This window comes from Lepidochelys kempii, chromosome 16 (assembly GCF_965140265.1).
Source record: "Lepidochelys kempii isolate rLepKem1 chromosome 16, rLepKem1.hap2, whole genome shotgun sequence".
Lineage (NCBI taxonomy): Eukaryota > Metazoa > Chordata > Testudines > Cheloniidae > Lepidochelys > Lepidochelys kempii.
In genome coordinates, this window is record NC_133271.1 from 29,599,880 (window position 1) to 29,624,540 (window position 24,661).

Genomic DNA, 24,661 nt, shown 5'->3' on the forward strand with positions numbered 1-24,661 from the left:
ATAAAACAATAATGAAAATTATATTGAAAAACTGCTAACTTAGCAATATGTAGAATCATATCCCACAGACAAACAGAATTGATACAAGCAGACTGATATATTAATGTTTTTAAACTTTCTTTGCTATTGCCTGGATCAAATAAAACAGCACTTACAGTTATAACACAACAGTAGACCAGCATCACCATCTTCATATACATCAATAGCTGCAACAAAATTAACCTGCAATGATAATGGGTAAGGGTAGTGGGCAGACTGGATACTGAGGTTATTACAAACTGCTTTTGAGAAAAATGCAACACTTTATCCCAGAGTTAGTGGAGATGCACTCCTGCAGCTCAGAACAAAATCTGTCCTTTTCAAGTGTAGCCGTCTGTATCTATGCCTTTATTTGACATTCATTGTAAATCCACTCTTAGTAAGGGATTCAATTAGTTTTCCAATCAATATTTTCTATAGTAACATCATAATGCAGTAACAGACCTTATCTGGAAACACAGATGTTTAAAAAAGGGAAGTTACTTACCCTTTATAACTGGAGATCTGTAGATTCTTCAAGATCTGTAGTTCCTATCTGTATTCCACTGTGCGCTGATGTGTCGGAGACTGGAGATTTCTAGCAAGTAGTGTCTGTCTCCGCCTACGTAGTTGTTCCCCTCGTGTTCCAGACTGAGGGCATAAAGGATGATGCGGACTGACCCCTCTCCAGTTCCTCTTACTGCAGATCAGAGAGGATCCGAAGTAGAGGGGAATGAGGGTAGGTAGTGGAATACAGATAGGGACCACACATCTTGAAGAACTCCAGTAATGAAGACTACTTAATTCCCTTGTTTCTTTGAGTGCTGGTCTCTGTGTGTATTCCACTGTGAGTGACTGACAAGCAGTACTCAGAGAAAAGGAAGATGCAAGGATGCAGCTGGGATGGCTGCTTGCAGAACCGCTATCCCAAAGGATGTGTCAGCAGAGGAGGCTTGACCCAAGACATAATGTCTCATGAATGTGTGCCTGGAACTCTACATCACCACCTTGCAAATGTCAAACAGAGGTACTTGTTGGAATGATGGTGCTGAGGCTGCCTGTGTTCTTTTAGAGTAAGCCCATATCCCGTGTGCGATAAGACAGTAAATAACAAAGTAGGATGCAGCCAGAGATCCTCTGAGAGGAAAAAGCTTGTCCTTGGACTTGTTCTGCTGTGGCCAGAAACAGCCTAGGTGACTGATTTGTTCCGTTCTCTGTAGGTAAAAGGCTACAGCTTGTCTCACATAACAGAGATGAAGTTTCCTTATTTTGATGGATGTGTGGGCCTTCAGAAAGAACACAAGTAAGTGCATATTCTGGTTTATGTGAAATTCCTAAACTGATTTAAGGGTGAATTTCAAGTGTAGTTGTAGTGAGATCTTGTCTTTATGAAATGTAGTATAAGGAGGGTCTGCCATCAGGGCTCCTAGCTCACTTATTTGTCTGGCTGAGCTGATAGCAGCAAGATAGGGAATCTTCATAGATTGGTAAAGCATCGAGTTGGAAGGGTGGCACAGTGACTGTTGGAAGCACTAAATTAAGATCTCATTGAGGGGTTGGTTTTATTACTCGTGGGGAAGTTCTAATTAAAACCCTTTAAAAACTTGGAGGTGATGGGGTGAATAAGGCAGCACAGCTGTCTGATGAAGGGTGATGTGCTGATTGCTGCTAGGTGAACCTGTATGAAGCTAAGGGAAAGGCCAAACTTCTTGAGCATAAGAAGGTAATGTGGGATATCAGGGATACCTGCTGACTCAGGAGACTCAATAGAGCTGCTGGGCCCAGATAGAGAAACGCTTCCAATTGACAAGACAACATTTTCTCATGGAGTCTGTTAAGGCTGATTCCCCACTCTGGCACTTTGAGTGCAGAAGGTGGGGACCCATAAGGATTCTAAAAATTAATACTGGCCACTCAAGACTGGTATTAAAATCCCAAGGTCACAGTTTCTCTCTGACCTTGGATGGGTAGATGCCACCACCAGCCAAGTGCAAAAAACCCCAACAAAAAACAAACAAACAAAAAAAACAACCCTTGGAAACCAGGAAGGCTCACTTGGGAATTCGTTCCTGTGGGGTACCCTCAAGCCCTTTCACCCCTCCCTCTGCGGAAGAGCTGAGAAAGAAAACAAAGGAAATTAGCTGTTGCCCCCAACTAATTAAACAACATATGCACAAACCTCTTAGGACACCAAAAATCCAATCCTGTTCTTAAAAAAGGTAAATTGTATTAAAAACAAAAAGAAAGAAATTACATCTGGAATTTAGGCTTTTGCTAGATTTTAAAAAAAAGCAATTACAAAAATTAAGCATCAAGATAGCTCTCTTGAGGTTTAGCTTAAAGGTTACTAGCGAAACAAAAGCACCTGGGGTTAGTACAGAGGAGTCCACAAGCCAATAAGAACTAAAAGAAATAACCCTAATTGCATCTTCCTAGACATTCCCTGATTACTGACATATTGGGGGTTTCACATAAGTAGGGTTGAGGTATGATTGATGAGGTAGGGTTGATGCTTTTTCATACCTGGTTTTAAAGCTCTTTACAGCATAACTTCAGCCCTGTCCTGCTCTGTCCCCCGTCACTGGAGAACAACAACGAGAAAGGGAAGTTTTTTTCCCCAATTTTAAAAAGTTCTAGCCCTCCCATTGTCTCTTTTGGTCAGGTGTCCACTCCCTTTCTTTAACCTAGCCAGGGATACTTTTTAACCCTTTACAGATTAAGCAAGCAGACAACAGCCAACAAGAGTGACTTTATAGCTGACTGGTTGGCTGGGTGTCCATAAAAGGGAGCTACTCCCTCCCCTTCATTTATCACAGAGTCCATTCTACTATTAATAAGGATGGCTTGCACATTCTGGGAACAGGAACATTCTAGATCCAATGCCCATCCAAATACCAACCTGTGAGATGAAGAATTCCGGGTTGGGATGTCTGATCTTGCCTTTTTCTTGAGCCAAAAGGTCTGGAAAACAATTAACGCTGACTAGTGGTCAGGCTGACACATGCAGGAGAACTGGAAACTAGAACCTCCTGGTCCATCTGGGCATGATGAAAATGACTCGTGCTCTATCACATCAAGACTTCTGTAATACTCAAGGAAGCGGTGGGACGGGTGGAAATGCTTAGTTTAGGTGGTCTGTCCAAGGAAGAAGGAAAACAGCGCTGTTGGAGAATGGCCTTGAACTTCCCTAGAAAAAACAGTTACTAACCTTCGTAACTGTTGTTGTTTGAGATGTGTTGTAGGTGTATGCACATCCCAAGCACAGTCACCAGAAAATTTTCCCTCAGTGGTACCTGTTGGGGGTGGCTCGAGCACCCTCCGATGCCGCACGCTCACAGCACCAGTATAAAGCCCCCAGCTGACCCTGCACCCCCTCAGGTCCTCCTTTTTTGGATAGCTCTGATGTAGAGAGGGAAGAGCATCTTTGCAAGCAGGCACGAAGAGAGGGAAGAGCATCTTCTCAAGCAGGCTGGCTAACCTAGTGAGGAGGGCTTTAAACTAGGTTCACCAGGGGAAGGAGACCAAAGCCCTGAGGTATGCGGGGAAATGGGATACCGGGAGGAAGCACGAGCAGGACAGCGCGGGTGTGGGGGGGGGCCTCCTGCCTCATACTGAGAAAGAGGGACGATCAGCGAGTTATCTCAAGTGCCTATACACAAATACAAGAAGCCTGGGAAACAAGCAGGGTGAACTGGAAGTCCTCGCAAAGTCAAGGAATTATGATGTGATTGGAATAACAGAGACTTGGTGGGATAACTCACATGACTAGAATACTGTCATGGATGGATATAAACTGTTCAGGAAGGACAGGCAGGGCAGAAAAGGTGTGGGAGTTTCACTGTATGTAAGGGAGCAGTATGACTGCTCAAAGCTCCGGTATGAAACTGCAGAAAAACCTGAGAGTCTCTGGATTAAGTGTAGAAGTCTGAGCAACAAGGGTGACGTCGTGGTGGGAGTCTGCTATAGACCACCGGACCAGGGGGATGAGGTGGACAAGGCTTTCTTCCGGCAACTAATGGAAGTTACAAGATCGCAGGCCCTGGTTCTCATGGGAGACTTCAATCATCCTGATATCTGCTGGGAGAGCAATACAGTAATGCACAGACAATCCGGGAAGTTTCTGGAAAGTGTAGGGGACAATTTCCTGGTGCAAGTGCTGGAAGAACCAACTCGGGGCAGAGCTTTTCTTGACCTGGTGCTCATAAACTGGGAAGAATTAGTAGGGGAAGCAAAAGTGGACGGGAACCTGGGAGGCAGTGTCCATGAGATGGTCGAGTTCAGGATCCTGACACAAGGAAGAAAGGAGAGCAGCAGAATACAGACCCTGGACTTCAGAAAAGCAGACTTTGACTCCCTCGGGGAACTAATGGGCAAGATCCCCTGGGAGAATAATATGAGGGGGAAAGGAGTCCAGGAGAGCTGGCTGTATTTTAAAGAATCCTTATTGAGGTTACAGGGACAAACGATCCCGATGTGTAGAAAGAATAGTAAATACAGCAGGCGACCAGCTCGGCTTAACAGTGAAATCCTTGCTGATCTTAAACACAAAAAAGAATCATAGAATATCAGGGTTGGAAGGGACCTCAGGAGGTCATCTAGTCCAACCCCCTGCTCAAAGCAGGACCAATCCCCAACTAAATCATCCCAGGCAGGGCTTTGTCAAGCCGGGTCTTAAAAGCTTCTAAGGATGGAGATTCCACCACCTCCCTAGGTAATGCATTCCAGTGCTTCACCACCCTCCTAGTGAAAAAGATTTTCCGAATATCCAACCGAAACCTCTCCCACTACAATTTGAGACCATTACTCCTCATTCTGTCATCTGCTACCACTGAGAACAGTCTAGATCCATCCTCTTTGGAACCCCCTTTCAGGGAGTTGAAAGCAGCTATCAAATCCCCCCTCATTCTTCTCTTCCGCAGACTAAACAATCCCAGTTCCCTCAGCCTCTCCTCATAAGTCATGTGTTCCAGTCCCCTAATCATTTTTGTTGCCCTCTGCTGGACGCTTTCCAATTTTTTCACTCTCTTCTTGTAGTGTGGGGCCCAAAACTGGACACAGTACTCCAGATGAGGCTTATAAGAAGTGGAAGATTGGACAAATGACCAGGGAGGAGTACAAAAATATTGTTCAGACATGCAGGAGTGAAATCAGGAAGGCCAAATCACACCAGGAGTTGCAGCAAGAGATATTAAGAGTAACAAGAAAGGTTTCTTCAGATATGTTAGTAACAAGAAGAAAGTCAAGGAAAGTGTGGGCCCCTTAGTGAATGAGGGAGGCAACCTAGTGACAGAGGATGTGGGAAAAGCTAATGTACTCAATGCTTTCTTTGCCTCTGTCTTCACGAACAAGATCAGCTCCCAGACTACTGCACTGGGCAGCACAGTATGGGGAGGAGGTGACCAGCCCTCTGTGGAGAGAAAAGTGGTTCAGGACTATTTAGAAAAGCTGAACAAGCACAAGTCCATGGGACCGGATGCGCTGTATCCGAGAGTGCTAAAGGAGTTGGCAGATGTGATTTGCAGAGCCATTGTCCATTATCTTTGAAAACTCATGGCGATAGGGAGAGGTCCCAGATGACTGGAAAAAGGCTAATGTCGTGCCAATCTTTAAAAAAGGGAAGGAGGAGGATCCGGGGAACTACAGATAGGTCAGCCTCACCTCAGTCCCTGGAAAAATCATGGAGCAGGTCCTCAAGGAATCAATTCTGAAGCACTTAGAGGAGAGGAAAGTGATCACGAACAGTCAGCATGGATTCACCAAGGGCAAGTCATGCCTGACTAATCTAATTGCCTTCTATGACGAGATAACTGGCTCTGTGTATGAGGGGAAAGCAGTGGACGTGTTATTCCTTGACTTTAGCAAAGCTTTTGACACGGTCTCCCACAGTATTCTTGCCAGCAAGTTAAAGAAGTATGGGCTGGATGAATGGACTATAACGTGGATAGAAAGCTGGCTAGATTGTCATAGAATCATAGAATAGAATCATAGAATATCAGGATTGGAAGGGACCTCAGGAGATCATCTAGTCCAACCCCCTGCTCAAAGCAGGACCAATCCCCAATTTTTTTCCCAAATCCCTAAACGGCCCCCTCAAGGATTGAACTCACAACCCTGGGTTTAGCAGGCCAATGCTCAAACCACTGAGCTATCGGGCTCAATGGGTAGTGATCAATGGCTCCATGTCAAGTTGGCAGCTGGTATCAAGTGGAGTGCCCCAAGGGTCAGTCCCGGGGCCAGTTTTGTTCAACACCTTAATTAATGATCTGGAGGATGGCGTGGATTGCATCCTTAGCAAGCTTTCAGATGACACTAAACTGGGAGGAGTGGTAGATAAGCTGGAGGGTAGGGATAGGATACAGAGGGACCTAGACAAATTGGAGGATTGGGCCAAAAGAAATCTGATGAGGTTCAATAAGGATAAGTGCAGGGTCCTGCACTTAGGACAGAAGAACCCAATGCACAGCTACAGACTAGGGACCGAATGGCTAGGCAGCAGTTCTGCGGAAAAGGACCTAGGGGTGACAGTGGACGAGAAGCTGGATATGAGTCAGCAGTGTGCCCTGGTTGCCAAGAAGGCCAATGGCATTTTGGGATGTATAAGTAGGGGCATAGCGAGCAGATCGAGGGACGTAATCGTTCCCCTCTATTCGACATTGGTGAGGCCTCATCTGGAGTACTGTGTCCAGTTTTGGGCCCCACACTACAAGGAGGATGTAGAAAAATTGGACAGTGTCCAGCGGAGGGCAACAAAAATGATCAGGGGACTGGAACACATGACTTATGAGGAGAGGCTGAGGGAACTGGGATTGTTTAGTCTGCGGAAGAGAAGAATGAGGGGGGATTTGATAGCTGCTTTCAACTACCTGAAAGGGGGTTCCAAAAAGAATGGATCTAGACTGTTCTCAGTGGTAGCAGATGACAGAATGAGGAGTAATGGTCTCAAGTTGCAGTGGGGGAGGTTTCGGTTGGATATTCGGAATAACTTTTTCACTAGGAGGGTGGTGAAACACTGAAATGCGTTACCTAGGGAGGTGGTGGAATCTCCTTCCTTTGAAAGGTTTTTAATATCAGGCTTGATAAAGCCCTGCCTGGGATGATTTAGTTGGGGATTGGTCCTGCTTTGAGCAGGGGGTTGGACTAGATGACCTCCTGAATCCCTTCCAACCCTGATATTCTATTATTCAAAGGCGGTAGGTCATAGAATGGACACATGCAACACATCTTAAAGAATGACAATTACGAACGTTAATAACCATTTTTTCTTCTTTGAATGACTGCGCATGTGCATTCCATTGTAGGTGACTCCCCCAAGCAGTTGCATAGGTGGTAGGATTGGAGTTTGTGGACATGCTGACTGCAACATCGTCCCTGGGCTGTTGAGTGATGGCGTAATGGGAAGAGAATATGTGTGGAAAGAGTGGAAAGACAATATTGGTGCAAGATATCTCCTTAACTGAGGATATAGCTAAGCCTTGCTGCTTCAGGTGTAATAAATACTCAAGTATTTCCTAAGTAGCCCTAGTGGAGGGCTTCCAACTACTAATAGGTCATGATGCACCTGCTGCAAATAAGCCTGCTTTCCTGGATTTAGCCACGGAGATTCTAGGCCATCAGGTGAAGGGAGCTGTGGTTTGGGTGGAGTAGCTGACCATGGTCCTGAGAGATCAGGTCCAGGTGTAAAGGTAGCAGGATTGGAGCCATCACAGAGAGGCCTAGCAGGGTGGTAAACCAACGTTGACGGGGCCATGCTAGGGCTATCAGAATGACCTGGGCCTGGTCCCTCTTGATCTTTAATAGTACTTGTGCATGAGCAGAATGGGGGGGAAAGCGTAGTACAGGTGACTTGTCCATGGCAGCAGGAAGGCATCCGTGAGAGATCCTGGGCTATAGCCTCGCAGGGAGCAGAACTGGTGACACTTCCTGTTGTACCAGGTTGCAAACAGGTCTGTCTGGGGAGTCCCCCACTGATGGAAAACTTCCCTCACAATATCCAGAAGAAGGAATCACTCCTGGTGACTGGAGAAAGACTGGCTGAGGTGATCTGCCAACCCATTCTGTACTCCCAGAAGGTGAGAGGCCCCGAGGTGGACTGAGTGGGCTATGCAAAATTCCCATAGCTGAATTGCTTCCTGACACAGGGCGAAGAGTGAGCCCTTCCCTGCCTGTTGAGATAAAACATGGCTGTAGTGTTGTCTGTAAGAACCAACTGGTTCTTCCCCGTAACTTGAGGCAGGAACATCTGACAGGCCTGGTGAACTGCCCTGAGTTCTCTGACAATGGTGTGAAGTGAGAGCTCTTCTGGAGACCAAAGGTCTTGAGTCCTGAGGGCTCCAGGTGAGCTTCCCAGCCTAGGGCTGATGCGTCTGAGACCAGGGACATCAAAGATTGAGGCTGTAAAAAGGGAACACCTACACAAAGAGCAAGAGGCTCCAGCCACCAGTTGAGGGAGGTGGGAATCTGAGAAGGTACCATGAGTCCAGAGTCCAGATGGTGGTGGTTTGGCGAGTACACTGAGGCCAGCCACAATGGAGCCTCCAACAGACTGAACAGGAGTATTGCAGATTTGTAGCGCATGTGGCTCACTATGAAGCTGAGGAATCTTCTGTGGCTTTGGTAAATCGATATATGAAAGTGGACATCTCTTAAATCAAGGGCGGCCAGTCCCATGGATACAGGGAGGGAATAATGGAAGCCAGGGAGACCATGTGGAATTTTAATTTCTTGAGGTTGGCGCAGATCTAGAATAGGTCTGAGACCCTCCTTGGCTTTTGGGATTAGGAAATCACAGGAGTAAAACCTCTTCTCTCTTAAATTCGGTGAAACCTCTTCTACGGCTCCCACACAAAGGAGAGATTGAACCTCCTAGGCTAGAAGTTGGTCTTGAGAGGGGTCCCTGAAGGAGGATGGGGAATGAAGATGGGAAGAAGGGGTAGAAATAAACTGGACGGTATATCCCACTTCCACCATGCTCAACACCCAATGGTCCATGGTGAAATGGGACCATGCACTGATGAAGTGGGACAGGACGTCCACAAATAAAGGGGAAATAGGATCCTGCATCAGAAACTGGTATGATGTCCTCCAGTGGCCCATCAAAATGCCTGCTTAGAATCCCCTGGATGTCGGGGGAGGAGCGGCATTGATGTTGAGGTAGAAACAAGTGGTGACCTATACCTAAAACTCTGCTCTTTTTCCTCTGAGATCTCTTTCATGTCAGTCTGATCCAAAAAGAGCGATCCTCCCTCTATAGGTAGGTCCTGAAGAATTTCTTGGACTTCCTGTGGGAGACCAGAAGACTGTAGTCTTGAACTCCTGCACACGGCCACTGCTGAAGCCATGGACTTGGCCACCGAATCCAGGGCAGCTTGCAAGGAAGCCCTTGCTACTGATTTCCCCTCATCCACCAGCAAGGAGAACTCTTGCCTGGCCTCTTGGGGGAGCAAGCTCTTGAACTTCTGCATAGAGTCCCACATGTTGAAGTCATATCTGCCCAGCAGTACCTGCTGATTTGTGATCCCAAGCTGCAACCCCACAAGTAGAATAAAACTTTCTACCAAATAAATCCAATTTCTTGGAGTCCTTTGCTTTAGGTGTTGCATCTTGATGACCCTACCTTTCTCTTTCATTGGCAGTAGATACCACCAGAGATCTCGGGTGGCGGCGGGGGATGAGTGTACAAGAACTCATAACCTTGGACAGGCAAAAAGTATTTTTGCTCAGCTCTTTTTGATGTAGGTGGAAGGGAAGTGGGGGTGTGCCACAGGGATTTAACAGGGTTCCTAATGGCCTCATTAAGAGGCAGGACTACTTTTGATGAGCCCGCCATGGCTAAAATGTTAGATTATGGGAGGACTCCTTCACTACCTCCACCCGTATGCTTAAATTTAAGGCCATCCTCTTCAACAACTCTTGGTGAGGTGACATGCTCACTCCTGACAACTTTGTCAGGGGAGGAGGAGGAGGCCAGCACTAACTGAGAATACCCTTCCTTTCTGCATCAGCAGGATCCCACAGAACCGGTTCCTGAAATTTGGCATGGAGTCCAGATCAGGTGTTGCCCAATGAGGCAATGATGTTCTTCTTTCAGAGGCACAAATAGGAGTGTCTTGAATAGGAATTCTGAATTGGGGGAAACCTATGGATTTCAAAAGGGCCACTGCATCAGCATAGGTGCCCAGTGACCTCTAGGATAAGTACTTGATAGCACCGTGTGCCTGGGTCCATAGCAGGGTAGGAGTGTCTGGGAGAGTGGTGGGAGTGACTCATGGGACAGGAGGAGTACGACCCAACCTCCAACTCAGAATATGATGAGTATCTATCTGGTGACCATGGAGGTGCGGTTCCCACTGGTGCTGCAGACCAGTGCCAAGGTGGGGAAGGCTGTGTCAAGGCCAGCATTGTTGGTTTCCCCTTAAACAGTACTGCTGGGCCTCATAGCAGACAGTAACTGGGAACAACAGGTTCCCTCTTGCCTGCCAGCACCAATACTGACAACTCCTGTACTGCCAGAGATACTAGTAGAGCCAGCGATAGCTGGTCTCTGGCAGCGACAAATGCCTCCAATGTGGAGGGCGCCGCAATAGCACTAGTACCACGCTGCATTCCCAAAGTAGAAAGCTCATCCAGTACCAGAGTCAATGATGTTTCATAAGAGCTGGAGGTCAGTGGTGCTGGCCGCTGCGATACTGAGGCAGAGGAGTGGCATGGCTTAGGTCGCACTCAACTCTGATCCCAATGCCTGGCCATCTTTGGTGCCAGAGATTCTCCCACCTCATTTGGCTGCTTCTTGTCCCTTTTCCTTGGCTCTAGTGATGGTGAACAGTGCCAGGACTCTTGCACGGCAGAGCCCTTACCAAAACTGATGTACTTAGTGCTGAGTCCAACTGACTCGGCTCAGAGAAAGGTCTCAGTGCCTCCTCCAAGAGTAAATACTTCACTCTGGCCTTCTTCATGTGAGGCTGAAAGTCCCTGCAAATCTGGCAGCAGTCCCCAACGTGAACCTCTCCCAAGCACTTCAGGCATCTAGATTGCGGGTCGCTCAGGGACATAGCCTAGTTGAAGGAAGTACAGGGCTTGAAGCCTTGTGACCGAGGCATGCCTCAGCACTGCATAACGGACCAAACTCCACCACCTAACTGAGATACACCAATTACACTAAACTGACTAAAAACTATTTACAACTAACCAAACTATATACAATTATAGGAAAAGGAAGACCACTGAGAAAATTTGCCAAAGCGAGGAGAACAGTTCCAGCAACCTGGGGGAAGGATAGTTTGAGCATTGGCCTGCTAAACCCAGGGTTGTGAGTTCAATCCTTGAGGGGGCCATTTAGGGAGCTGGGGCAAAAATTGGGGATTGGTCCTGCTTTGAGCAGGGGGTTGGACTAGATGACCTTCTGAGGTCCCTTCCAACCCTGATATTCTATGAACCTGTCCGGGCGGTAAGGAGGAATGGAGGGGGCACAGGTTCGGCTGGATACTTTCTACCAGCACGTGCAGCACCAGAGAGTGCTCAAGCCATCTCAACAGGTACCTCTGAAAATTTTCCGGTGACCGTGCTCAGGGTATGCACACACCTACAGTGGAATGCACATGTGCAATCACTTGAAGAACAACAGTATATGCTGCACTTCCAGTTTGTCTGAGAGGCAAATGGATCCTGGATAGGGGTTTCCCACTGAGCGAAGATGCTGTTCATCCCTGAACTGTGCAATTCCTATTTGTGGTCAGTGGCAAAGTACCTGCTGAGGCTGTCTGCTAGTGAATTCTGAGTTCCTGGGAGATACACCAGGTGACCGCTTCTACACATAGGAGAACAGATCTTGCTCCTCCATTTGTTTACGTATAATACAGTTGTCATAGTGTCTGATGTTGTAAGAACATTTTGAGAATGGATTAATGGCAAGAATGCCCTGCATGCTTCTCAGACTGCCTGAGTTCCTGCAAGTTTACATATATCCTGGTTTCCCAAGGCGTCCAAATGCCCTATGCTATGTAACCATCTGTGTGAGCCCCTGACCCTAACAAAGAGGCATCTGAGATTATTGTTCTATGGGGTGTGGAATATAGGAAAGGAATGCACATGCACACTTGTGCCAGTTCCTTATACCTGGTCAGAGAGGTCCTTATCTCGATGAGGGTTGTTCCTAAGAATTCATGCTGTGTTTGTTTGGTATATAGGCTGCTTGAAGCCAAGGCTGCAGGCAGTGGAGGTGGAATCTGGCAAATGGCATCTGGACCAATGACCAAGGATTGTGCATAGCCCGATCTATCAGTCTGCCCAGGGCTTGGAATCTGTGCATAAGGAAAATAAGCTTTTGTCCTGAGTTGAAGGTCACTCCTATTATGTCTATAGTCTGAGTCAGAGTTAGAGTGAACTCTTCTATAGTGACAGAGACTCCCAGGGATGCTATGAGATGGGGCAGCAATCATGCAAGTAGAGCGTTATAGTCTGGTATGTTGTACCAGTAAGCTGTTTATAGCCAGTACTGTGTACCAGAAAGACACAGGAGGAGCAAAACATGGGGCTGACGGGCAGCCCCACGCTGGCAAGCTCCTCCGGCGCAGCTGTACCACCCCAGCCTATTCATACAGCTGTGTGTCTGTGTCTCACAAAAGCTTATGCTCAAATAAATTTGTTAGTCTCTAGGGTGCCACAAGTTCTCCTTTTCTTTTTGCGGATACAGACTAACACGGCTGCTACTCTGAAACCTGTCTGAGGTCTGTACAGCAGCCCTGCTGGAGGACAGACTCCCAGGATCCTATTTGGATATTTATAGAAACCTCTTTAATATTTTTAATGAAATAAATACCACTAGGCCAACATTGGTTTGAGTGATCATGAGTTAACGCAGTTTAAACTAAAAGGAAGTATAAACAAAAATAGGTCTGCAACTAGGTCTTTGATTATTAAAGGGCAAACGTTAAAACATTTAGGGAATTAATTACAGAAGTGAACTGGATTAAAGAACTCAAGGATCTGAATGTGGCTTGGAATTACTTTAAATCAAAATTGCAAAAATTATCTGAATCCTGTATCCCAAGCAAAGGGGAAAACATTGTAGGGAAGGGTTGCACACCAAGATGGATGAACAAGCATCTCAAACAGATTATTAAGAGAAAGCAGAATGCCTACAAGGAATGGAAGAAGGAATGGATCACCTTGTCTGGATCTGATTGAGCCCTCACAGTGTGCTCCATTAGGTGCTTCCGAAGTTGGAGTTCTTGCTCCTGTCACGTTTGTCTGAGAAAAGAGCAGTAGACACTGCACTGAGTGGAGAAATAAGCTTCTTCAAGTAGAGGCAGTGCTGGGGGTTGTCGCTGACCAAAAAGGAGTGGGGGAAGAAAAGGCAATTCTTAAAGCCTGGGAGCCTGGTCATAATCTAGGTCCTTCACTGACAGAGTATTTCTCAGGATGGAGATTCTAACTTAAAAATTATTTATCTAATGATAACTAACTTAAAACTTTTAAATATTTATAGACAAGAATGCCTACGAGGACCAGTTCTAGACACTGGAGAATTCCTGCTAAGGCCATGTGATGGTAAAAAAGGAACTGGAGAGGCATCAGTCTGCACCGCCCCTTATATCTTCGGTATGGACCACAAGGAAAGCAACTGCAGAGGCATTGAGCAATGGAGGCTACTTGCTAGAAATCTCCACTCTCAGGCACATGGAGCACGTGTACACCAACAGTGGAATACACATAGGGACCAGCATTCAAGGGAGAAATAGGCTGAGCCACCACGCAGTGCTAAAAATGCCAGCTCTAAAATGAAACTTTGTAAAACATCAAACAAAAAACCCCAACACTGCACACCATGACTGGGAGGCTGGAAAGACCATAAGCACACATATCTTCCCTCTCAGGAATCTTAGCATTGAAAAACATAAGAGAGACCAATTTGGCAGTTGTTCCAGGTTTAATGAATTCCTATATGACAATAAAGCATGGCTGAACAGTTTTCGATACCCTGGAAAACACAGCTACAATTAAGAAACTGAGAATTATTAGAATGAGAGAAAATGGACACTGGAGAAAGTGGAAAATTTGATAAAGTATGGTCAACAGAAATTCTCAGACTGTAACCCTCAACTGATTCTTTGCAACTAAATTCAGTATCTTGAATGCCCATAAATAGGTTTAGAAGGATTAGATTTTTATTGGTAAATGTAGGTAAATGTCTATTTCATGGTATACACACAAACCACAAATATATATGAAAATATATTCCCATAGATGATAACTGAAATTTACAGACAGGCAAAGTAAGAAATGGCTGCTCAAGAACTTACTACAGTCAAAATCTGGTGATTTAGACTTTTGAATTAGGCTTCTTACAAATGGACTAGTGAATGAATAGTAAATACAGGTATGCTCTTTTGATTTAAGGCTATTTACTTTGTCAGCCTCACGTAAAAATTAGGGCTGTCAAGTGATTAAAAAAAATAATCGTGATTAATCGCGTTGTTAAATAATAGAATACTATTTATATAAATATTTGTGGATATTTTCCACATTTTCAAATATATTGATTTCAATTACAACACAGAATACAAAGTGTACAGTGTTCCTTTTATATTTATTTTTATTATAAATATTTGCACTGTAAAAATAAAATAGTATTTTTCAATTCACTTAATACACGTACTGTAGTACAATCTCTTTATCATGAAAGTTTAACTTACAAATGTAGAATTATGTACAAAAAAAACTGCATTAAAAAATAAAACAATGTAAAACTTTAGAACCTACAAGTTCACTCAATCCCTACTTCTTGTTCAGCCAATCACTCAGACAACAAGTTTGTTTACATTTGCAGGAGATAATGCTGCCCACTTTATTTAAAATGTCACCTGAAAGTGAGAACAGGCATTCGCATGGCACTGTTGTAGCTGGTGTTGCAAGATATGTACGTGCAAGATGCAATAAAGATTCATATGTCCCTTCATGCTTCAACCACCATTCCACAGGACATGCGTCCATGCTGATGATGGGTTCTGCTTGCTAACGATCCAAAGCAACGCAGACCAACACATGTTCATTTTCATCATCTGAGTCAGATGCCACCAGCAGAAGGTTGATTTTCTTTTTTGGTGGTTTGGGTCCTGTAGTTTCTGCATTGGAGTGTTGCTCTTTTAAGACTTCTGAAAGCATGCTCCACACCTTGTTCCTCTCAGATTTTGGAAGGCACTTCAGATTCTTAAACCTCAGGTTGAGTACTGTAGCTATCTTTAGAAATCTCACATTGGTACCTTCTTGAAATCTGCAGTGAAAGTGTTCTTAAAGGGAACAACGTGCTGAGTCATCATCTGAGACTGCTATAATATGAAATATATGGCAGAATGCAGGTAAAACACAGAACAGGAGACATACAATTCTCCCCCAAGGAGTTCAGTCACAAATTTAATAAATGCATTATTTTTTTAACAAGCGTCATCAGCATGGAAGCATGTCCTCTGGAATGATGGCCAAAGCATGAATGAGCATATGAATGTTTAGTATATCTGGCATGTAAATACCTTACAATGCCAGCTACAAAAGTGCCATGTGAACATCTGTTCTCACTTTCAGGTGACATTGTAAATAAGAAGCGGGCAGCATTGTCTCCCGTAAATGGAAACAAACTTGTTTCTCTTAGCGATTGGCTGAACAAGAAATAGTACTGAATGAACTTGTAGACTCTAAAATTTTACATTATTTTGTTTTTGAGTGCAGTTATGTAACAAACAAAAAAAAATCTACATTTGTAAGTTGCGCTTTCACGATAAAGGGATTGCACTATGGTACTTATATGAGGTGAATTGAAAAATACTATTTCTTTTGTTTATGATTTTTACAGTGCAAATATGTTATAAAAATAATATAAAGTGAGTACTGTACACTTTGTATTCTATGTTGTTAACTGAAATCAATATATCTGAAAATGTAGAAAAACATCCAAAATATTTCATACATTTCAATTGTTATCCTACTATCTAACAGTGCAATTAAAACTGCGATTAATCACAATTTTTTAATCGCCATTTAAAAAATATTAATCACAAGTTAACTGTGATTAATCAACAGCTCTAGTAAAAATATAAAATTTGTGTTTTAGTGGTTTATAAAGCTTTAACTTTTTGAATCTCAACATCTACTGACATTAAATAATTATTGCCTGACCCTCATAATTTCCTGTAACTGCGAATATTTAAATTGATAACCAAAAATGCTTTAAACCCATAATTATGCGTAATGGTGAAAATTTAAATAGATTAAAAAGCTTTACAATAAACAGATTTTATCTGCTGAAATTATATAAAAATAAAAATTTAATTATTGGTAGTATGTAATACTACCAATATTGGTGCAGTATGTAATAAATAATCATGAAATTCTGTAAGTAGCACAAGCAAAACTATAAACTAGTTATAATGGATACTGGACTGGAATCAGTACAGTGAGAGGTGTGGTATGAAACCCTTGGTTGCACTAGATCAGGGGTTCTCAAACTCCATTGCACCACGACCCCCTTCTGACAACAAAAATTATTTCATGACCCCAGGACAGGGGACCGAAGCCTGAGCCTGCCAAAGCCCAGGTCCCACCACTCCGGGCAGGGGGGCCAAAGCTGAAGCTCCAGGGCTTTAGCCCCAAGCAGGGGGCCTGCAACCTGAGTCCTGAAGCCCTCAGGCTTTGGCCCTCAGTAGTGAGGCTTGGGCTTCAGCCCTTGGCCCCAGCAAGTGTAAGCCAGCCCTGGTGACCTCATTCAAAGGGGGTCCTGACCCACTTTGGGGTCCCGACACAATTTGAGAACCGCTGCACTAGATTATACTAGACAAACACTTTCCAGATCATACTACTAGATTAATGAAAAGGATTTTAACATTTTTTTTTAAACAATCAGTTTCCTGAGCAGTGTCTCCTTCGCTATTCTCTAGCCAACCAGCCTCAGAAGAGACTGTACTGGACATTTATACCCTTGTTTAGTGGGTCTGTATAGCTCAGGCAGTTGATAATGGGACCTGGAAAGAGGAAGTTACTCACCTTGTGCAGTAACGATGGTTCCTCGAGATGTGTCTCCCTATGGGTGCTCCACTGTACATGCACTAACGTCCCTGTGCTGCCGATCAGAGAAAGTTGGTAATAGTGTCCGACATGCACTGTCCTCATTGTGCCCTGACACAAGGTTAACCAGAGCGTGTGGGCGAACCCCCCTCAGTTCTTTCTCTACTGTGGAGTCCTTGGCAAGAACTCTAAAGTAGAGCGGAGGAGGGTGGTTTGTGAAGCCCCCATAGGAACACACATCTTGAATAACCATCGTTACTGCACAAGGTAACTTCCTCTTCTTCTTCGAGCTATGTCCCCTATAGGTGCTCCCACTGTAAGTGACTCCCGAGCAGTATTCCTACTGGAGGACTGGGGCTTCAGAGTTGAGTTTCTGGTTACTGCATAATGTTCTGTGAAGGTATGAGCAGACACACAGGTTACTGCTATACAGATTTCTGACAAAGGGACATTCTTGAGGAAGGCAACAGAGGAGGAGACAGACCTCAGGAGTGAGCGCGAATACCGTATGGAGGTGTTATGTTGCAAACTTGATAGCATTGTTTAAGACCGTTCAATATCCACTTGGAGAGTCTCTGGGCTGATAGCGCTGAGCCTTTAGATCTCTGCAACAGAAAGGAAAAGCACAGGAGATGTCCTAAAAAGCCTTTGTCCTATCCAGGTAAAAAGCCAGGGCTCTCCTAATGTCTAATGTGTGCAGTATAGCCTCCCTGTTATTACAGTGAGGCTTGGGGTAAAAGCTCGGGAAGTGAATCAGTTGGTTTATGTGAAAGGAGGTGGTCACTTTGGTGATGTATTTCAGGTGCGGTCTTAGAGTGGCTTGTCCCGAAACAATATTGCGGGTTGCGGGGGAGGGTCCCATCTGTGCTGCTATTTCCCCTATTCTCCTTGCTGAGGTGATCGCCACCAGGAAAGCGGTCTTCATCGACAGGTATGTGAGCGAACAAGTAGCTATGCATTCAAAGAGACGTCTAGTTAGGTTTTTCAGTACTAAGTTTAGGTCCTATGTTGGAGTGGGATGTCTGGGTTGAGGGAAAAGTTTTATTATATCCCTGAGGAATTGTTTTGTGGTTCGGTGTGAGTATCCCTCTACTTATCGATGGAAGGCTGCTATAGCCGCAAAGTGAACTTTGAGTGAACTGAGAGATGGTCCTAATTTTTTGAGAGTCAGTACATGGTCTAGGACCACTGGAAAAGTATCAGATGTCAGAGAAATTTGTTGGGAATTACACCAAACCTGAAACCTGGACCACTCCTGCAGGTAAGTATGACATTTAGTGGATTTCCTACTGTGTAGTAACACTTCTTGTACCTCCTGAGCAGGACCTTTCTATGCATTGGAACCATGAAAGAGGCAAGCCTTGAGGCGGAGTATCCTCAAGTTGGGACGTAGAGTGCGTCCTTCGTTCTGGGTATGGCGTGGGTTGGAGAGAGATCAGTGGGCCTGTAGCCATTTGTGACAGGTAAGGGTACTAAGTCTGTCTCAGTCAGGTGGGAGCAGTCAGTATGATGTGTGCTCCTTCTCTTTTTGTTTTTAATAGGACTTTTGACAGCAGGGGAAATGGGGGAAAGGCATCGAGAAGGTCCCTATCACACAGAAGGAGAGTGTCGCCCAATAAATTTTGCCCTATCCCTGTGCTGGAGCAGTAGCGTGGACATTTCTTGTTCAGGTAAGTGGCGAACAGGTCTGTGGTCGGTGTCTCCCACTGCCTGAACAGGTCCTGAAGCACTGCTGGATTTATCTCCCATTTGTGATTGTGTGGGAATTTGCAATTAAGGCTGTCCGCTATTGAATTTTGTACTCCTGGAAGGTAGGCCACTGATAATGTGATGTTGTGGGAAATGCACCAGTTCCATAACTTTAGTGCTTCTGCACAAAGGGAGGGAAACCTGGCTCCTCCCTGCCAATTTATGTAGTGTATAATGCTATGTTGTCTGTTAAGACTTTTGTGTGTCTTCCTTTGATCAGTGGGAGAAAATGGGTACAGGCATTCCTGACCACCCTGAGCTTGAGGAGGCTGATGTGGAGGGACATCTCTGTGGATGACCATTTGTCTTGTGTTTTAAGGTCATTTAGATGTGCGCCTCATTCTATGAGGGATGTGTCGGTGGTGAGAAGTAATGATGGTGAAAAGGGAATCCCCTGCAATCATTTGCTTGATTTTTACACCAATCCAGGAAAGTTTTTGACCTTGGTGAGTAGTGACAGAGGTTTGTCTAATCTGTCTCTCTTCAATCTGTAGATTGAGCTGAACCATATCTGGAGGCACAACATATAAAGTCTAGCATGAGGTATCACTGCTGGGCCATATACCACAGGAGTTGGAGGCAGTGTCTGGCTGATATTTGAGGGCTGTTTTGTACTGTCTCTATGAATGTGGCCAAGCTGTGGAACCTGTGCTGTGGTAGGAACGCTTTGGCCTGTAACAAGTCAAGGTCAGCTCCTATGAAATCTAGGCGCTGTAGAGGGGTGAAGGTTGATTTTTGGACATTGATCTGTAGTCCCAGTTCCATGAACAAGTCTACTGAGGTTTTGGTAACCTTGCGGGCCTTGTTGAAGGAGCAGGCTCTGAGGAGACAATCATCCACGTAGTGGTAGATCATGATCTCCCGGGAGCATAGGTGACCCACAATATGGAGAGGATTTTGGAGAATACTCTTGGCATGGAGGAGAGGCCAAAGGGAAGTACTCTGTATTGGTGGTCGTCCTTGCCCAGGGTAAATCTGAGAAATCATCTATGTGAAGGTAGGATCGATATGTGGAAATTGGTTTTCAGCCCTTGATCTACAGGATGCCTATCTCCCTGTTCCAGAGATAGATAATCATTGCTGGTGTGACCATCCAAAATTTTTGAGCTTTGACAAATTTGTCTAGAGCTCTGAGATTCGTTATGGGCCCCCAACCTCCCTTTCTTTTTGGGTATCTGGAAGTAATGAGAGTAAAAACCTTTGTCTCACAGATATTGAGGTACTGGTTCTATGGCTTCTAACCGGAGGAGGAGATCTGTTACTTATCTTAGTAAATCTTGTGAGAAGGGTCTCTGAAGTGGGATGAGGAAGGGTGTTGGAAAAACTGGATTTCTTTCTCTGAGACTCAAACACTTGGTTCGGAATTGTGAAGTGTGGGATTTATGTTGAGGTTGTGGACTAAACTTTCTCTTTTGTTCAGGAGTATAGATCACTGAGTGAAGAGTGGCCCTGGAATCTTTAAGGGATATGTCAGGGATATGTCACCGAATAATGTGGTGCCTTTGAAGGAAAGGTCTTCTACGGTCATTTGCACTTCCTTAGGGAAGCCAGACAGGTATAACCAAGACGCTTGCCTCATAACCACCACAGTGGAGATGGACAGCTGTGTCAGCTGTATTGAGAGCTGACTGGAGCACTGTTTCGGCTACTAGTTGTCCCTCATGGATAATAGCTCGAACTGGTCACAGTGTGACTCTGGGAGTTGATCAATAAAAGTGTTGAGCTTTGTATAACTGATGTAGTCATATTTATCTGTTAAAGTTTGATAATTTGCCATTCTAAATTGCAATGTGGCAGAGGAGTAGGCCTTTCTCCTGAAGAGGCCCAGGTGTTTCCAATCCTTGTCATAAGGAGTGCATCTCACTTGGTGCTGGCAGGCCCAAGATTTTACCATGTCGATGACAATGGAATTAGGAGGAGGGTGAGAAAAAAGAAATTTTGGTTTTTCAGTTCCTTACATCAGTCAGGATGTAACTGTTTTTATCAGCCTGTTTACAGGTAGGCATCACTGATGCTAGGGTTTGCTAGATAGTCTTGGCTGGCTCCAGAAGGGTCTCATTGATTGGGAGGGCTATTCCAGAGGATGAGGAAGAGTATAAGATGTCAAGGAACTTGTGATGGGTATTTTTTACCTCCTCCAGGGGCATCTGAAGCATGTCTGCTACCCTGTTAGCTAAATCCTGGGAAAACCGGAAACTGTCAGTGGGCATCGCTGCCTCATCTGGAGAGGAGAAGGAGATGTTGGTTCTTGATTAACTTCCTTCTCGATTCTTCCCTCCTGTTCCGGCAAGATCTCCTTTGGAGGTTCAGAGGTTCTGGATGCTGTGGCTGAGGGAGAATGTCTCAGAGGCTCACAGTGAGTCAAGCTGGAAGTCTAAAAAATGTGAGGTCTATATTCGACGCAGGGATGCCAGTAGGGCCACTGGGACAGAGCCTGGTGGCAGTTCCCATGGCTGGCCTACCATGGTGGTGGCAGAGTAGGTTGAGGGTATGACTGAGGAGCCCCTTATAATGGGCACCATAGGGATCATAGGAGGAGTGATGAGAGATGACCTCCTCTGGCTCACTGTCTGAATCACCACTAGAAAGTGGAGGTGAATGGCATGGTGCCAAAGATTCCTGTATCTGGAGGAGACTTGGTACTGGAGCCCCAGTGCCGAGAAGGGGAAATTCAGGTATATCAGGTACCCTGAGTTCTCTTGAGTGCTGGAACTCTTGCAGTCCTGACCGACCTGGTGCTGATACGGTGGGAGTTGGGGATCTTGCCTGTACTGAGTACTCTGATGCTGGGTGGCTCACACCTGACAGTGCCGAAAGTACCACTCATACCAAAAGCATCATCTTAATGGTGTGCACCCTGTTCCTGTCCTCATCCATCAGTGCCCATCAGGTTTTTAGGCGCATCAATGGTACCTGCTGTTCCAGATCTTTGTGAGCTATGGGTACCGTGCTTGGACGGTCTTGGTACCAACTATACCGAGCATGCCGGTGATCTTTTTCAGCTAGCTTGAGGCTTACACATCTCTTTTTAGATACCTTTCATGAGGGTCTGCGGCTGATTTTTTGACTCATAGACCCTGGACTTCGAGGGCTGTGGGGAAGATTCAAACCTTCTAGGTGATTCCTAGTGTTGGTCAAGGGAAGGCTGATGGGCTGCCTCCATCAGGATGATTTTTTTTCTCAGTTCCCTGTCCTTACGAGACCTTGGTTTAAATTGTTGACCGAGACCACACTTCTGAGGAATGTGGCCTTCCCCGAGGCAGCGTATATGTTTATCTGCCATATGTATGGCCAACTTACATGGGATGCACTTCTTGAAGCCTGGTGAGCCAGGCATACCCTGCTGGGGGGAAAGGGTCCCCTACAAAGGGGGAAAATTAAAAGTGGTTTGTTTTTTTTTAAAAGAGAAAATAAAGAAAATGTACAGCTAAGGAAGGAAGGAAGGAGATTAACTAGCTACTAAAAATGCTATAAAAATGAATAGAGATAACGATCACAAACAGACTGCTAATGGCTCTGTCTCTAGCCAGGGGCAGTTGAAAAAGAACTGAGGGACGGTTCGTCCACACAAGCTGATTAGCCTCCTGGTGGGGCACAAGGAAGTATAGTGGATGTGCGGGCCGAATGGACACTGTTACCAAAGTTCTCCAATCAGCAATGTAGGGATACAAATGCACCTAAAGTGGAGCACCCATAGGGACATTATACATACATACACACACATACCACCCATTCAGACCTATCCCAGATCTGTAGTGACAAAAAGCTGTTACCAAATGACAGCTGTTTGGTGACCAAAGTGAAATGATTTGATGGGCATCAAGTCCAAAATGGCTTGACTTGCAGAGATACTGACCATCCCAGGCTCGTACAGAAATCAATAGGAATTGTGGTTACTTAAAACTTCTGAAAAATCAGGGCATTTATTTAGATGTCTAACTTCAGGCAACCAAGTTAGAACATTTTGGCCATTGGAAATACAATACTAATTCTGCTTGTTTCCCAATTTCAGTACTGCATTGGGCGTGATTTCTTAGATAAGACTAAAAGCCATTTCTTGAGTTCAAGTTATTAAGAAATTCTCACGCAATACTCCAAGAATGTAAGAAGTAGTTTTAGGCAGTTGTGGCTGGTATTTAAAACTTCATGAAAAGGCACAAAAGCAATGATAAATGCTCAGGTTTGTTTGTTTTTTTTAAATTGTATCACTTTCATAATACTCCATAACAGTGGCTCTCAACCTTTACACACTACTGTACCCCTTTCCAAAGCCTGATTTGTCTTGCGTACCCCCAAGTTTCACCTCACTTAAAAACTACTTGCTTACAAAAATCAGACATAAAAATACAAGTGTCACAGCACACACTTACTGAAAAATTGCTTACTTTCTCATTTTTACCATATAATTATAAAATAAATCAACTGTGATATAAATATTGTACTTACATTTCAGTGTATAATATAGAGAGTAGTATAACCATACAACCATGTCTAGTTGGCAGCTGGTGTCAAGTGGAGTGCCCCAGGGGTCGGTCCTGGGGCCGGTTTTGTTCAATATCTTCATAAATGATCTGGAGGATGGTGTGGATTGCACTCTCAGCAAATTTGCGGATGATACTAAACTGGGAGGAGTGGTAGATACGCTGGAGGGCAGGGATAGGATACAGAGGGACCTAGACAAATTGGAAGACTGAGCCAAAAGAAATCTGATGAGGTTCAATAAGGATAAGTGCAGGGTCCTGCACTTAGGATGGAAGAACCCAATGCACAGCTACAGACTAGGGACCAAATGGCTAGGCAGCAGTTCTGTGGAAAAGGACCTAGGGGTGACAGTGGACGAGAAGCTGGATATGAGTCAGCAGTGTGCCCTTGTTGCCAAGAAGGCCAATGGCATTTTGGGATGTATAAGTAGGGGCATAGCGAGCAGATCGAGGGACGTGATCATTCCCCTCTATTCGACATTGGAGAGGCCTCATCTGGAGTACTGTGTCCAGTTTTGGGCCCCACACTACAAGAAGGATGTGGATAAATTGGAGAGAGTCCAGCGAAGGGCAACAAAAATGATTAGGGGTCTGGAACACATGACTTATGAGGAGAGGCTGAGGGAACTGGGATTGTTTAGTCTGCAGAAGAGAAGAATGAGGGGGGATTTGATAGCTGCTTTCAACTACCTGAGAGGTGGTTCCAGAGAGGATGGTTCTAGACTATTCTCAGTGGTAGAAGAGGACAGGACAAGGAGTAATGGTCTCAAGTTGCAGTGCGGGAGGTTTAGGTTGGATATTAGGAAAAACTTTCACTAGGAGGGTGGTGAAACGCTGGAATGCGTTACCTAGGGAAGTGGTAGAATCTCCTTCCTTAGAAGTTTTTAAGGTCAGGCTTGACAAAGCCCTGGCTGGGATGATTTAATTGGGGATTGGTCCTGCTTTGAGCAGGGGGTTGGACTAGATGACCTCCAGAGGTCCCTTCCAACCCTGATATTCTATGATTCTATGATAAACAAGTTGTTGTCTGTATGAAATTTAGTCTGTACTGACTTTGCTAGTGCTTTTTATGTAGCCTGTTATAAAGCTAGGCAAATGTCTAGATGAATTGATGTACATCCAGGCAGACCTCTGCTTTCCCCCAGGGGTACTTGTGTCCCTGGTTGGGAACCACTGCTCCAAAACATCACTCCTGATACTACCTGCTTTGATTACTTTTTACGTGCTGTGCATTGAGTTGCAGCTACTACAATCTAATAGCAAAATGCCTTATTGGGCGCACTGAATCTTGACAGAAAAAGAATTAATGATGACTTTAAAAAAGACAGAACTGTGGCAGATAGATCCAACAGGAGGAATGC

The 24,661-nt window shown here is 44.9% G+C and overlaps 1 protein-coding gene across 7 annotated transcripts in view; it reads right to left on the minus strand.

Moving 5' to 3' along the window:
• Positions 1 to 24,661, minus strand: part of GARNL3 (GTPase activating Rap/RanGAP domain like 3) — a 238,284-nt gene that overhangs the window by 33,114 nt on the left and 180,509 nt on the right. For all 7 annotated transcript variants that reach the window (XM_073314501.1, XM_073314498.1, XM_073314496.1 and 4 more), the window contains one exon: positions 156 to 222. In XM_073314501.1, coding sequence (XP_073170602.1) covers positions 156 to 222 — 67 coding nt within the window. The remainder of the gene's footprint in view (positions 1 to 155; positions 223 to 24,661) is intronic.